The 15,863-nt window shown below is 38.9% G+C and overlaps 2 protein-coding genes across 2 annotated transcripts; one reads left to right on the top strand and one right to left on the bottom strand.

The window, feature by feature from the left end:
- Positions 1–7,113: 7,113 nt before the first annotated feature.
- EAF02_003554 (uncharacterized protein) lies at positions 7,114–11,631 on the top strand. The gene is made up of 5 exons (XM_038899602.1): positions 7,114–8,606; positions 8,723–9,232; positions 9,300–10,297; positions 10,356–10,726; positions 10,960–11,631. The coding sequence occupies exons 1-5, from the start codon at positions 7,262–7,264 to the stop codon at positions 11,342–11,344; spliced, it is 3,609 nt and encodes a 1,202-aa protein (XP_038760529.1). The 5' UTR covers positions 7,114–7,261; the 3' UTR covers positions 11,345–11,631.
- A 766-nt stretch (positions 11,632–12,397) lies between these two features.
- On the bottom strand, positions 12,398–14,319 carry EAF02_003553 (uncharacterized protein; the record flags this gene model as incomplete). Its single annotated transcript, XM_038899601.1, has 3 exons — positions 12,398–12,916; positions 12,964–13,982; positions 14,040–14,319. 3 exons carry the CDS (start codon positions 14,317–14,319, stop codon positions 12,398–12,400), a joined length of 1,818 nt encoding a protein of 605 aa, XP_038760528.1.
- Between the last annotated feature and the right edge of the window lie 1,544 nt (positions 14,320–15,863).

The following is a 15,863-nucleotide window of genomic DNA, read 5'->3' as shown; positions in this document are numbered from 1 at the left end:
GGAAAATGAGAACGAGGATGAAGTTGATATGCTTTCGGTGGAGGAGGGTGAGCACGACGATAGTGATGTAGGTAATGCTATCTTTGGTACTCTTCTTCCTATATCAAATCCTTTCGATATATAGGATGAGAAGGTTAATTCTCGCTATAAGACCCTCTCAACACACTAATATGACGACGCCTTTACGACGGCGTTCCTATACTAGTTAAAGGCGTACTCTTGCAAGGGACGAGGCTTTATAGAAGGAATAGCAATAATCCTATATACCGAGTATCAACAAGGATTCAGTTAATATTAACTCTGATACTCACGAGTTGAAGCCTGAAGTATTCAAGAGACATCAGGATGAGTTGATACGCTTGGCAATAGTATGCGATATACCGGCAAGTAAAAAGTTGCATCCTCATTCTTGTTAGGATAAAAAACAGTAAAAGGAGGAACATCGTGAACAGCTTCGACTTACTAATGGTTCGCTTGTGGATACACAGCGTAACCCTATTGTTTTATAGCTTTTTTCCTTTTTTCTTTCGAATTCTATATTAATAGTTTCCCCTTTTTATTGTATTCCTCTAATACTTCTTTCGCGTTATCCAGATCACGGGATGCTTTTCATGTATCTTCTACTAACTGGTAGCCCTTCTATCAAACTAGATATTGAATATTTCTATTTTTCTTTTTATATGTTATGATTTTCTCTACTTCGTATTCCAGGTGATTGTCTATTTCCTTTAGTAACAGTAGGTCAGTGGTATTCTATTGTTTATACCATAGTTCCAATAAGGAAATGTGGAAAACATTGTGAATCTTATAGGTAGGTGGTAGTTTGAATTTATATACTTGACCACTAGTTTTTATATCTATTACTCAAAAAAGGCCTATAAATCTGTTTGAAAACTTCTTTTTAAATCGAAGTTGCTTGATATTTCGGATGCTTAGTATTACTTTATTCCTAATGTTGTATCGCTGGGATACCGTGCTCTCTATATTCTTCGATTTTCGGTTTATAGCTGCTTGCTATAGTTCTTTCAATTTATCCCTTTCTTTATTGAAGAAAACAATTCGCTCGTATACAGCTGATACCCTCCCTGTGGTATCGGTGTCCTTGCCGATATAATGGAATGTTGGTAAGAATCTGTATATTGCTTGGAATGAACTTATATTTATTGTATTATGCCATATAGCATTATAAATGAACTCTGCGAATAATAGTAATGAAGCCCAATCGTCCTGTCGATAATTAGAATAACAATTGATATAATGAATTAGATTCTGATTTTGCCATTCCGTTTGTCTATCGGTTTGAGGGTGGAACGTAATAGAGAGCTTGTATCGTATTCTAAAATAAAATAGGAAGTTATTCTAGAATTTGCTTGCAAATTGCGATCCCCTATCCGAAACAATACCCTCTAATACTCCGAAATCTTTAAACACATTCTGTATCAACATTTGTGCAAACTTCGGCGAAGTGATCGCTTTGTTAACGGGTATATATCAAGCAATTTTCGTGAATCTATTGATAATTACTAGAACCGCATTGTAAATATTCTTACCTAATTTCGATAGGGGTAGATCTGTAATAAAATCCATAGTTATCTCTTTCCAAGGTTCACAGGGTATAAAAAGGGTTTGCAACTCGCTGTAGGGTTTATACCTTTTAATAGCAGTCCGCTGGTATATTATGTATATTTTAATATGCGTTTTCACATCTTTCCTTATTGAAAACCAGAAATATTTAGATCTCAAGATTTCTAGAGTTTTAGAAATACCTTAATATCTCCCCATAGGATTATCGTAATGGGCTTTCAGGATCTCTATTCTCAAAACAGAATCTGACGGTATGTAGGCGTTCCTATTGTGTCTAAGAAGTCTATTGGTGTTTATTTGCTAAGGTAAAACAACTCTAGTGGAGTATAGTCTTTGATTCAGATACTCTTTATTCTTTATAAAATCGTTATCTGCTTGGAGTTGCAATAAAGTATTTCTTATTGTCTCTAATACTAATTCAAATGCTATTTTGTCTTTTGTTAAAATGTAAGCTATCTAATATGGTATTGACTATTTGCAATCAGCTTTAATCAATAAATTCGATTATTCATAGAATAATAGGCTACACCCTTCCCTTTGTAAGAGACCTATAACATTACACAAAGGCTCCATCTTTTTGATAAGGAAACTTTAAAACAATTTCATAATTATCAACCTATTCCTCAGTTTATTCTGAAGGATTAAAAGTATATCATTAATACTCTTTATATCGATAGTATAATCGAGGTGGTATAACAGTTCATCTATAGGATTCAATTTTCCTGCTCTATATACTATCTCGAAATCGTATACGGCCAAAATCTCTGTTCACTTTGTTTGTCAATCATTCAAGCTTTTCTTTATCATAAAGTGCTAAAGGCTATTGTAATCCAACTTAATTATAACAATATGTCGACTCCCTATCGTATAGTGGCGTTACTATACAAAAGCAGTATATATCGTTAATAATTCTTGATCGTAAATAAAATATCGCTACTTTGCTGGGTTTAGCTTTCTCGAATAGAACACGATGAGGTGCTATTATTAAACCAATACATTTTTGGTCCTTTTTGAGAAAAGCTATAACAATACACAACCCAATACAAAGATCGAAGCATCGGTTTTGATTATTATACAGAGTAAAAAATCGAAATGCTGAAGAATAGGTATCAATGTGAAAGCTTTCTTTAATACTTCGAACACCTTTTGTATTTCATCAGTTTACTTGAACTTGATCACCATTTTCCCTTTCTACATTCCTTTTATCAACGCAATTATACTATAAGCCATCGCCGAATAGGCTTTAATAAACTGTCGATAAAAGTTCGCAAAGCCAAGAAACATTTGTATATCCTTTAGACTACTAGGTATTAGCCATTCCGTAATAGTTTGAACACACCCGGGTTCTATCATAACCCCCTCAGCTGAAACAACGAATCCTAGAAATTCGACTTCGTTGGTATAGAAGATACATTTCTTTAACTTCGCAAAAAGCTTATACTCAATGAGATATGCGAGCATCTATCGGATATCTGCTGTATGTATAGTTCTATCTTTAAAATAAATTAAAATGTTGTCGAGGTATACTATACATATATTATCCGCTAACCTTGCTAGTGCTTGATTAATATATATCTGAAATATTGTAGAAGTATTAATAAAACTGAAAGGCATTACCTTATATTTATATTGACCATATCGCGTGCGAAATGCTGTTTTTTACTTATCGCCCGTTCTTATACAGATGCGATGGTATATATCTCTCAAATCTAATTTAATGAATATAGCACCTTGTCGGAATCGGTCTAGGGATTTACTAATAAGGGATAAGAAAATTCGATCCTTTTTTATAATCCGATTAAGCTCTCGATAATCGATATATAATCGATGGCCTCCCCCTTTCTTTAAAACGAATATGATAGGAGCTTCTGTTGAGCTAATGGATCTTCTTATCTACCTTTTCTTTTGATATTTATCTAAATAGTCTTGTAATATTGCTGACTCTTTCTTTGATAAGAAATAGATTGAACCCTATAGAGGGGTTGAATCGAGCTTGAGGTCAATGCAATACTCTATAGGATAATATTCAAGTAAAAGGCTACTTTCTTCTTCAGAGAAAGCTTTCTTGTATTCTTGGAATTCCTTTGGTATTTTATATGAGGTTAATGCGAGTACCAGGCGGCCCCCTTTTATCTTTGGGTGCGATGTCATCTTGTTTGGGAAGATTGCGAAGACTGCTTTGCTTTCTTTTATTTCTTGATAAAATTTTTTTGTAGAAATGATCTCAAGCTTGCTCAAGGTGTAGCGGTATCGGAGTGATATCGATTTCCAATCGATGTTGGGATTGACTGTTTATAACCATAAAAGATCTAGGATGGTATCTATCCGTAGTAGGTCCAGTACCGCTGATGTGAAACTATGGGTGTGGGTTCTCCTTTCCCCTTTTTCATCTTTTACTTCAATGAGGAATTTGTAATCCCTATACAATGCAATTGCGGTACTATTCGTTAATACAAGGGAAGTGCTTTTCTTAGTAGGGATCCAGTCCTACTCAATACACTTGCTTTGCTGTATAATATTGACTTGCGCTCTCGAGTCGATAAAGCATTGAAGCGTTATCGATTTGTTGTTGTTATTAAAGATTGTTGTGACTATAAAGATTGTCCGCCCTTTCTTATATAAATCCAGTATCAATGGGATATTTATTATAATTGCTGAATCTAAGCGTTTCCTATGCAGATAATCTCAGATGGATTATTTTGACAATCGGGTTCTCTATGCCTCCCTCCACAACGTCTGCATATAACATTGTTCCGATAGGTTGTAGTATAGTACTTCTTTTGTTGGCATTTATAGTATATAGTATTCCGAATGCAATCCGTATATGGTATTTCAACAGGATATTTCAGGGCTTTAGAGGGTTCCTTTCGAGAGGGTTGGTTGGATTCTTGGGCCTTTGGTTTAGTAGTTAGGGTTGGGTTGTTTTCTAGGTGGGGGTGTTTAGAAGGGTTTCGATATCGAGAGGGTGATTGGTTGTGTTTGCGGGGTTGTTGTGGCTCCTCTGTGTCTTTTTCTTGGAATAATTTCTTTATATTTTTCAATCTACAGGTTTGTCTTATAAGCTTATTGTGCGATTTAGGTTGTTGTGGGGATTTTGAGATTTTTCTAGTTATGTTGGGTAATAGATCTGTTAAGAGTTTTTCGATTCAAACACTCTTTGTTTTTGTTCGATGTTTTTTTAAGGTCTTTTAGGTAGGTTATAATGTATTTACAGTTTTTTTTTTCCTTTGTTTTGTATACATAATCTTTTGGATTGCTTGTTGTTGCCTAGTCTTTTTGTTTATGATAGTGTTATATATGTATTTCCTAAAGTTTTTCTAATTCATTTCTTTGTAATTCGACTCGCTTATATATCAACACCAAATCGCTAGAGGCTGTCTTTCGAAGTATTGGATGATATATTCTATCTTCTTTGTATTGGTGGGGAAATGGTATTCACCATCACTTCGAAATATAATTTCTGTTTGGAAAAAGAAGTTTTTAGTTTTCTTGATATTCTTTTCTTTATATTATTTTAATCTCTACAATTTCGGTGATTTTTCTGAATTGAGGTTGGCAACCTGGTGGGTTGCATTCGGTATGACTGTAGGTTGGTTATACTCGATCGGGATAGTTATATATAAGATATGGTTTATAGTTATTCTGTGAGCTTCTCTTATGACTGCCATTTCTTTTTTTATTTCTCGAAATTGTTAAGTCAACAATATATCCTCGCTATTACTAAAGGGGTGTAATGGAACTGAATGGATATTGCTATTAATACTCTGCAGAAATTGATTGACAATTTCATTGGATTGGTTTTGAGTTGTATTGTGGGCGTTCTGTTTTTCCCTTAGGATAGGTATTCTTTTTATTGAAATCATAGTGGTATCGATGGTTATTCGACTAAGAAATAGTTGATGGATTGTTTTATATATAGAATGAAAAGAATTGTTAGAATAGATAATAACAATGAATCAATTAGATATAATGTAATATAAAGATTTTTCATTAATTTTTTTAAACTATAAAAATTCTATAATTTATAATTGTGCGCGGGTTGGTGTCGGCTCGGGGTAGGCCCGCAGGGCTATTCACGTGTCCTCGCCAGTCCTTATGCGGATTGACTGTGACATTTAAATATAGAGATTCATATACTTCGAATAACAAATAAGATATTAAGCAAATATTGATGTATGAAAAAAACCTAATTATATTAAGAAAGAGTATTTACTGAACAAAAAACTCTTAATATATTATTTTAGCAAGAGATTGATATTTAGATTCAATATAATGAGTATCAAAAAGAGGGGAATTTTAATAGGGAAGTATTTTTTAATCGATATTATAGTAAATGTAGAAAGATAGGATATAATACAAGAATCTATCAAAATAATATAATAGATTCTAGATTATTAGATTCTTAATAGTTTTAATCAATTGATTTAATTGTTATTGAATAATATGAGTTTGAAAGTGTAAATTGAGGTGAAAGTGGGCCACTTGGTGATATGGGCCACTCGGTGTTAAACTACGTTAGAGCTTTTATCCGATTTCTGGACTTGATATTCTCCAGTCTCAAAGTTTGGTCTATGGACCGAGAATGTTGAGGCAGAAATAATTGGAACTCATCGGCCTAATTGGAGAAGCTCGAGCTCCAACGCATTCGAGTGTTGGAGGCGTATATAGATGTGCGGCGCTGCTTTGGTAATGTGGCCACATAGTATGTTTGTCTTGATCTTTGGTTCCCAAATCAATCGTTGCATTTCTCCACGTCGAAGGAAAGATTAGAAATAAAGGTCGGAAATGAGGACGTAGAGGAACGCTTTTTTTCTTTCCCAAACCTGCATTTTTCTCAACATACGGAGCCACCCTGCTTGTGGTATTCTAGTGGTTACTATAGACCTTCAAGCGATAGTCTCTTGAGCTCTATATTGGTGCTTGTTGTCTGAAAGTGTTTTGATCTCGAGCGCAAGGTCATCAGCATTTTCAGCATGTTCGGCATGGCCAGAATGCCATAGTAGCCTTCATGAAATTGCTGCCAGTGTTGAAGCTTAAAGTTGGTACTACCAATTATCTCGCTTTAACCACGCAGGCTTGTATTTTGGCCCTCGCTTTATGGTAAGCCAGATTCTGAATTTTCAAATGCTCCACAGTTCTGTAAGCAAAGTGTCAGGTCACGGGTCTGTTGAAGAATAGAAATTTTGTCAAAGTGCCCCTCGCGATCATGTACTGTTGATCTTCAAGTATCTAGAATTCTAGATGACAGAGTTTATTTAATAAAGCATGTCGGCGGCATTAAAAAGATGAAGCTCTAGTCACGAGATGCAGAATTCACAAAGGTAAGAAACGGAAAATATACAAATATGGGACGATAATGATTTACCCCGCCTGCAGATAAGCGGATGTAGCCGCCGTTTACACACCCTTGCTCTTGTTTATCGACCAACCAGTGAATTGCCCGCATCCAGTCAACGGTTACCAGCAGCTCACTGAGCCTTACCTTTCTTTACCTTTACCTTCTTATACTTTCTACCTTGGAAATATCAAGTCTCTCTATTCTATCTTATCTGAAGTCATTCATATTTCTCCCACATTTGATGCTTTCTTCTCTCTGAATTTTCTCGCCGGTCTTGTGATATTCTCTTGACTTGATAATTGTTTCCATCTCCACGGTGGTGACATTCATCAAGACGCAATGGAGGTATTCGTGAGAAACGTGCCAATTCATGCTGGAGAGCACGATCTTCGCAATTTTCTCAGGCCCAAGTTGAATGCTCTTACAATTCGTGCGTTTCATTGTTACACTGCGCGAAGCATAGACTATGCGAAAATCACCTTTCGGACGGCTACAGATGGAGAAAAATTTCTACGCAAGTTTGGTGAACGGAGACCAAACAATAGACAACGAAATCCGAGAGCTACTCCGGCAAAGCTTGTTTATCACAGTACGCCGATTTATTGTGAGAAGAGTAAATCAGCTGCCAATCCATATTTGCTCCGATGCTTGGAAAAGGAAGAGAAAGAACGTGTTGAGAATTCCTATCTTAATCATGGCCCACCAGTTGCTAACACTTCGTTTGAATGCTCTACAATCATGTGTGGTAATTGGAGTTATTTTGGAGAGAATTTGGTCTTCATGCCGGAGTTGATATGGCAAAGTAGGATCATTGTTCATTTCAAGGAGAGAGCAATGATATTGGTTCTGAATAACGGATCAAGGATGGTAATTCGGTATGATACAATTGAACTTCTCACAACTGATGACGGTCATTACCCAGGAATTACTGCGACGCTTCATCAATCCCCTCATTTCTTCAATTCGCCCCCCAAAAATGATCTCCTTGAGATGATCAATATGTTTGGTAAAGTAAACCTCAGAAACGGCAGCAGGCCTCACACAAAAAGGTCTCGAGTCGCTGGTTTTGGCGATAAGCACAAGGAGATTGCGGGGAGCTCTCGCGTGTATCGCTGTACATTCAAAGACACAAACGGATTCTCATCGGTTATTGAGCAAAAGTTGGAGACATTGAAGAATGCTCGAGGCATTCCTCCAATGATTCATCATTCTGCTTCAATTATTAGTCCTAGAGAATCTCATATTATCGGACTCAGGAAACTCCATGAAGCTTTAGAGAGTTTCAATAACGAGCTACCATTCCCATTGACATTTCAAGTCCAAAAGCTAGCCCAGAACGGATATTTGTCTCCTCGCAAAATAATCGATCTTCTACCAGCCTTCACTTCAATGTTTGAAAGAACTACTCTTCCAATTTGCGTCACGACCATGAGGAGGTTATTTTTGCAAATCCCATACCCTGGACCCAATGTCAAAGCGGAAGATTTTGACGAGAACGCCATCATTGAACTACTTTTGGATATTGAGAAGACCTCGACTCAAGAGGCCCAGTATGCCGAAGGATTTGGGGGCACAGCCTCTCAGAATACTGCTTTGATTCATCGGGTTACCATTACTCCTGCCGGGATGTATCTAGATGGTCCTGAGTCTGAGAGTAATAATCGCATACTCCGTAAATATGCTGGTGAGTCTCATTATACTTCTCCCCTATCCTCTTCCTCCCATTTGATTTGAATCGTAACCCCTTTCGAATCCTACAATAATATTCTCACATACTGACGACCGAGTTTCTATCATTAGGCAGCCATAGTAACTTTGTACGTGTGACCTTCTGCGATGAAGATGGCGGAAGAATTCAATATGCATCAAATGTCTCTAACGACGAGATATTTGACGGAGTTTTCAAGAAAGTTCTACAAAATGGTTTCTCAATTGGAAAACAGAAATATGAGTACCTAGGCTCTTCACATTCTTCTCTTCGTACACAATCTTGTTGGTTTGTGGCACCTTTCACACAAAACAATGTATATCATGATGCCCAGCGTATTATCCGCGACTTAGGCCAGTTTGGAGATATTCGCTCCCCGGCCAAATGTGCGGCACGAATCGGACAGGCATTCTCTGATACACCAAATACTCTCACTCTTGATGAAACTGTCACAATAGAAATAGTTGCTGACGTCGAACGAAATGGCAGAGTCTTCAGTGATGGAGTGGGCACAATGTCGGAGTTATTGATGCACAAGATATGGGATAAACTACCGAATAAACACCGTGTGAAGCCGACTTGTTTCCAAATTCGCTATCAAGGTTAGTGTGACCATCTTATGACTCTATGATATAGTTGTTCTTGAACTCAGCTTACCAATAATGACAGGCGCCAAAGGAATGATTTCTCTGGATAGTCGTCTCCCAGGCGTTCAGTTACGACTCAGAGATTCTATGATAAAGTTCGAAGGATCGAGTTCGAATGATCTTGAAATATGCGGCGGTGCATACAAACCCCTCCCTATGTATCTTAATCGACAATTCATTAAAATTCTGGAAGACTTAGGAGTGCAGCCTGAATACTTCATGAGGCTCCAAGCAAAGGAAATCTCACGAATGAGAGCAATCACAGCCAATGCATACAACGCATCGACATTTCTTCAAACCAAAAGAGTCGGAGATGTTGTTCTTCTCCCATACCTTATTGACCATTGTTCTGCTTTAGGTTTGGACTTCAGAAATGATTTATTTTTACGGGATGTTCTCGAAATGACAGTCTTGATTGAGCTTCGTACTTTGAAGCACAAGGCCAGAATACCCGTCGAGAAGGGTTATCATCTACATGGTATCATGGACGAGACTGGAATTCTAGAGGAAGGCGAGATTTATTGTTGTTGGCTTGAGGATGGAAGACGCACAACTCTGGTCGGATCGAATGTTGTTATCACTCGTGCTCCTGCCCTTCATCCTGGAGACATTCAATGGGCGACTGCTGTGGATGTTCCAGCTGATTCTCCGTTAAAGAAACTTTACAACTGCGTTTGCTTCAGTCAGAAAGGTCCTCGGGATCTACCAAGTCAGTTATCGGGTGGAGACTTAGATGGGGATCTCTATTATGTCATGTTTGATCCAGATATGAAATTAAAGAGGACTGTAACGCCTGCGGACTATCGACGATTGCCACCTCTAGACATCGGCCGCTCAGTCACACAACCAGACATGGCAGATTTTTTCCTGACTTTCATGAAGACGGACCAACTTGGTGTTATATCCAATAGACATCAAGTGTATGCAGACCAAGATGTGATGGGAACCGAGTGTTCTAATTGCCTTAAATTGGCGGAGCTTTGCTCGACGGCAGTTGACTATTCCAAAACTGGAATTCCGGTATGATATTTTTTTACCAACAGACTGAGATTCCTCACTAACTTTTAAATTCCTTTAGCCTAATCTTGGTGATCCAAGTGTCCCCAAGAGTACCCTCTGGCGTCCTGACTTTATGGCTCCAGGTCCTCATATCAAAATCTCCCATCGGCCTGATGATCGTCTGGAATTTGTGAAAGAGTATGTTCCAATTGAGGCAATGGACGAAGAGGACGAAATCACGAATATCAAGTACTATGAAAGTAAAAAAGTTTGTGGACGGCTTTACCGGGCGATTGATGAGCGAAAAGTCTTTGAGGATATTCAAAAGCTGAACGTACAAGCTAATGATAGTCCTGATGTCATGCAGCACATGTGGGAGTTCGTTAAATCTCGTTCCCAGGGAATTCAATGGCAACATTTGCGCGAAGATGCCCTCGAGATTCAAGAAATGTAAGTTCTCACAAGCTGTCAAAATAGCCCAGACTGTGGTCCGATAACGAGGGGCTTTGATTTTTGGATTTGTTTAGAACATTCAAACAATTCGAATACCTGAATTAGCTCGATTGCTGAATCACCAAAAATTGGAGCCTCAAAACCAGTCCGCTAGTCTCGACTATTGAACAGCCCATATTCTCATGTTTCCCTTTTCTTTTCTATGATTATTCCAACTAACGAAAATACAGTTATGAGAACAACATGCTAGATATAATGCATGAGTACAGTGAACATCCAACTCGTCCCATCAGCGAGCGCGAGGTATTCGTAGGTAACATTCTCGGAAAAGTTGGATCTGTAAGCAAAAAGCAAAGAGAGCTGTGCACCAGCATGAAAGAGAAATATGACGAAATCGCGGCATTCATTGTCAATTGCATCATCAAGGTCAATGATGAGTATTCGGATGAGGCTCTCGAGCGAAGCATTGCTTGTTTTGCAGTTTCTTTGGATGATAGAAAGAGGAAGGGCGCTCGAGACGAACCTCTAAAGAGCTTCAGATACTTAGCTGCGGGTGTGTGTTTGAGGGAAATGGAGAGGGTACCTGGTCTTCTTCCGAATAGTTGGCAGGGATAGAAATTGGTGATTCATTGTTCGTGAGAACTTGATACAGAGTTTTTTTTTTGTCAAGGATAAGCTATTATTGCATCAAACTTGATGGAGATGAGGGGATGGATGGAAATACGGGCTTCTTATGACTATAATTGCGGAGCTTGACGTGCTTCTAACGATTTGATGTCTCACGGTTTCATTTTCTTTTCCAATGGGTTCTGCTTAGATTTCGCTGGTCTCTTATTTCATGGTAAAATTTAGCTACCTAGGTAGAGAGCTTTAGAAATTCTCAGAAAGTTTAATAAACCCATGATACACAATGGGGCGAGTGACTTGCATAACACTTGACGGCCCTCTAGACCGTGTATTCGATAGTCCAGACTACAGTCCAGCAATTGAAGTCTCTTGAATGTTGAAACCAATCGCATATAGAAATTTATACTCTTTTTGAATCGATATAAAACGACGAATTGATCAAACTGACAGTAATTTTCTTACTTAAAGTAAAACCTTCATCTCAGAGTGGATAAAACCATGGTCCACATTCTAGAAAGCACTGATAACCTTATGACAGAGGGAAGGAACCCAACATGATGAAAATTAGAATACAAAGCAAATAATTACCCCCGTTCCCAGTTTCGTACACAATATTTATGTCTTGTAATCCCATGTCTTTCCCATTATTCTCTTCTATAACTCTGATCTCTAGAGTAGCAGGACACTTCATATTTCTCTGCCCTTTCCTGCGGGGTGTTTTTTTGTGAGAGAAGTCTTAAGGGTGGCATATACATCTTTCCATACCCACTCATCCGATCTTTCGACTTTTCTCGCGCTCGATTTATTCTATATCTCGTCTTCAGAGGTTTGATTACAGATCTGGGATTGTCCATGCATTGTTTCCTGGTGATTCGTTGACGTGAGTACTGACGTAGTGTGTTTGCCACAAAGCAGATATGATTAGCCATTTCGGCTCACAGTAATCATTTCACGGTACGAGAATCTAATAAAAAATTCCAACACGGCTCTTAAATTCCATCCACAAGAGTACTGGTCGTCAAGCATGCCACGAACTTCACACTAAGAAGACGTATCCAACGCTTTAAACGCAGCATACGTCTGAGCGACGCCCACAAAAAAAGATGCCAGAGCGAGAAAGACAGTCAACAATCCGAAGATAATAACCCCCATAAACGTATAATAATTAAGCGCATCCCTAGAATCTCGTAGTAATTGTCGCAAACCATGTGGTTTTTGATGATCCATATACTGTCTCAGATCTCTCACACGGTCTCCGAACATGCCGAAATTGGAGTAGGCAATGGTACTTTTGTCTTGTTTTGATTTAATGATTCCTTGAAGATTTTCCCATCGTGACTCGTAGTATGATTGCACTCTGCCGGTCGCTGAATCGTCTTCTATCCATGGCATATGGTATTCTTTGAGGGTTTGAATATCTGTATGTATTGGATTTCGATCTTCGTCAATAATGGTCTCGTACTCATGCTTGAGCTTTTCCCTAACCCGTGATTTGTTCTTGGAGTTCTCGCCTAGAGTTGTGATTGAGAAGAGAATGGCCCATGTCTTTTCGATATCGGCCTTTAGCTCTTTCAAGATTGAAAGCTCTCGTGGCTGACGGTATATACTAGACCAACGGACGCTTTCAAGTCATTAGTATGATGCCGAACAATGAAAGATAATATGACTAACCAGTCGTTCTGAAAAATACTTAACATCCCCCAAACGAAGGGTCGTAGTCGTGCAATTTTCAAACATTTATTTTCATGGTTCAGGAGGAGATGTTCCTCGAAAATATCTGTCCAGACTATTCGGAGATCCCCAATAGTCTGCAAAGACCCAATGTTCAGATCGTCGATACGTCCAGAGCTAGTGGTTGGGCTTTTCAATAGCACTGGAGCATTCGAAGATTTTGATACAGATAGAATTGATACAACAAGTTCCGGTCCCTGAAAAGCAAGAATTTGTTCTAAGTTGGCACCCCCGCAAGCTTCTCTCAACAAATCCATGGGGGACCATAGTATCTGGCGGCTGTTGAGACCCAGGTCCGAATTATCTTCCATCAAACAATCATTGAATATATTCAGTGATATTGCAACAAGAATTATATGAAAGCCATAGTCCTGCCTCATTTCTTTTTGGAAGTTAATGTTATCTGGATTCGATGGGATATCTTCGGGTTGGCGTAATACTCCGCTCGTGTAGCAACGCTCGAGAATGGCCCCAATTGTTGAAGTAGTAGAATATCTCCTTTCAATTGACGACTTGATGATGCAAATTAAAATCTTTACCAGAATTGCTGCTCGAGCGTCTGGATTATCAGTCCCAATTTCGAGCAACCAGGGTATCATTTCTTTGTCGCACTCATTGAGTATTCTTTTCCAAAACCATCCTCTTCGCACTATCTCTGAAGCAGTTACAGATCTTTGTCCGTATCCAAAGAAGATCCTGAAGTGATTTTCCCAAATGGCCTCGAAATGTACACGATTGAATCTATCAAAGGGCTGCCCAAGATGATCCAGATGAATCACCTGATTACGGTTCACTTCAACCTTGCGAACTGGCCAGGGATTCGCGCAAGCCCGAGTTAAGAATTCATGTAGGTACTTCGGGCGATTCAGTGGGCGTGGAATTTCCGAACGTGCTTCTGGGGATTATTCATTAGCACCTAATTTTGATTTAGTTGAAGAGTGGGATTTCGAACGATAAGAGTGAATCACAGGAAAGCCTTCTGAAGCCGGAGCTGTGTTATACTCTAGGTCAATTTCACGAATGTTCGTCTTCCTTCTGCTTTCTTTCAGTACCTGTATCCCAAATTCTACCAGTTGCTGTAGCTTTGCGACAGGAACCGTGACTAGCTCTTCGTCTTCACGTTTGGACATGTTTGTCGTATCACGTGCATCTGACGAGTTCCCATCAATTTGGGGACTGGAACCTGTGGCAGGTAATCCATACATCGTACTTCGGTCATCTAAAGTAATCATTAGTTCTTATCATAAGAAGACATCGTCGCCAAACATGCCTACCCATGTCTCAATCAATTGGCGAGATCCGCACTTAATAGTGCCGTTGTGTACATCAGATCGAGCTGCAGAACTATCATGACCATCTCGAGAAAACATTTTTTGAGTTGTTCCATCTTCTATCTTATCGTTTTCGACATCTGTCCTTCCGAGATAAGATTGAGCTTCGTCAATGGGATAATTCCGCTTTGTAACGTTGTGCAACTCGTCCAACATTATGGGGAAGTCGGCAACCTTGAAGTTTGAAGTAAATCTAGATGGCCTTTGATATATAACAGGTGAATAGGAACAAGTTTCCAGCTACACAACAATTGAGGTTCAGGAGAATACCCATGTATACGCGTAACCTTTCATTGTATCCCAGGCCAATAAGATCCTTCAATCCTTTCGATGCTTCATGATAATAATTCAATCAGGATCTTACCCTTGTTGTAATTCACGACTTTACTCACGAATCATGACCATCAGTGATCCGATTCGAACAGTATAATCCGAGAGCAGCATGATCAAAAGAGCTGAGTATTAGAGGCTGTCTTGTTTGAATGCCCATTTCAAGCAATCTGAGTCGAGAGGATTTCGTAAAGGGATCTTTTCTAAGATTGATTCTCTGATTCTAAATCAGTCCCTCAAACAGTACCCTAACAGTATTTCGGAGCTTACACGCACATGCTTGGACCCCCAGGCGCTCCTTCCTTAAGTTTAATCGACGGACCGGAAATGCCATGCTAAGCCCTGACTAGGTAGGTAGTTTCCGGATAACTACTCATTTTTTCCCTTCTCCACGTTATTTAGATCGTGACGACCGCTGTGATTCATCAACACGTGACATTGAATTACTTCACATCGAACCTAGATCACTCAACTCAGTTGAACACATGTATCTCGATTCCATCGCATAGGAAAGACAAAAAAGAACTTCAAGATAAGATAAGGCAGCTGTTGAAAGGAAAATGAGAGCAACCAGCCTGTCAACCAGCCTGTCAACCAGCCAAGAAACAATGATCGAGTCATAAAGTTGGTGTTGGACTTTGAGAAGTGGCGCTTACAATGTGTGTTATAAAGTGAGATACAAGGCACGATTATACTCGTCATGGTTTGATTCTCAGCACTTGGTAAGACTTTATATATCACTGAAAAGATCGAAAATCCAGCAGTCGCTCTTCAGTATCTGCAACAACATACTAGTGTCACAGTATCCCTGTTCTAAGAGCATGTATAATTGGTTATTTTGGGTAGTTATGTGTTGTGGTAAGACACACTCAAGTATTTGATGAGACATACTGCATCTTCCTTGAAAAGGAATGCTCTGGACCTGGCTTGCTCGGAGTTATTCAAACTCCTGAATGAAGAGAAAAAGAATGGGCTTAGAACACTTTTGACCTCAAGCAGAAGTAGGCCAAGGGTAAAACACTAGATTCTCATTGCCCTGTGAGGAGTCCCATGAAGCTCTAACCAAAACTCGATGGGCTCAGTAAGTCTTATCTCATCATTCTTATATTTGAATT

Source organism: Botrytis sinoallii (genome assembly GCF_014898435.1).
Source record: "Botrytis sinoallii strain Bc 23 chromosome Unknown BSIN_005, whole genome shotgun sequence".
Lineage (NCBI taxonomy): Eukaryota > Fungi > Ascomycota > Leotiomycetes > Helotiales > Sclerotiniaceae > Botrytis > Botrytis sinoallii.
This window is presented reverse-complemented; position numbering and strand designations above follow the sequence as displayed.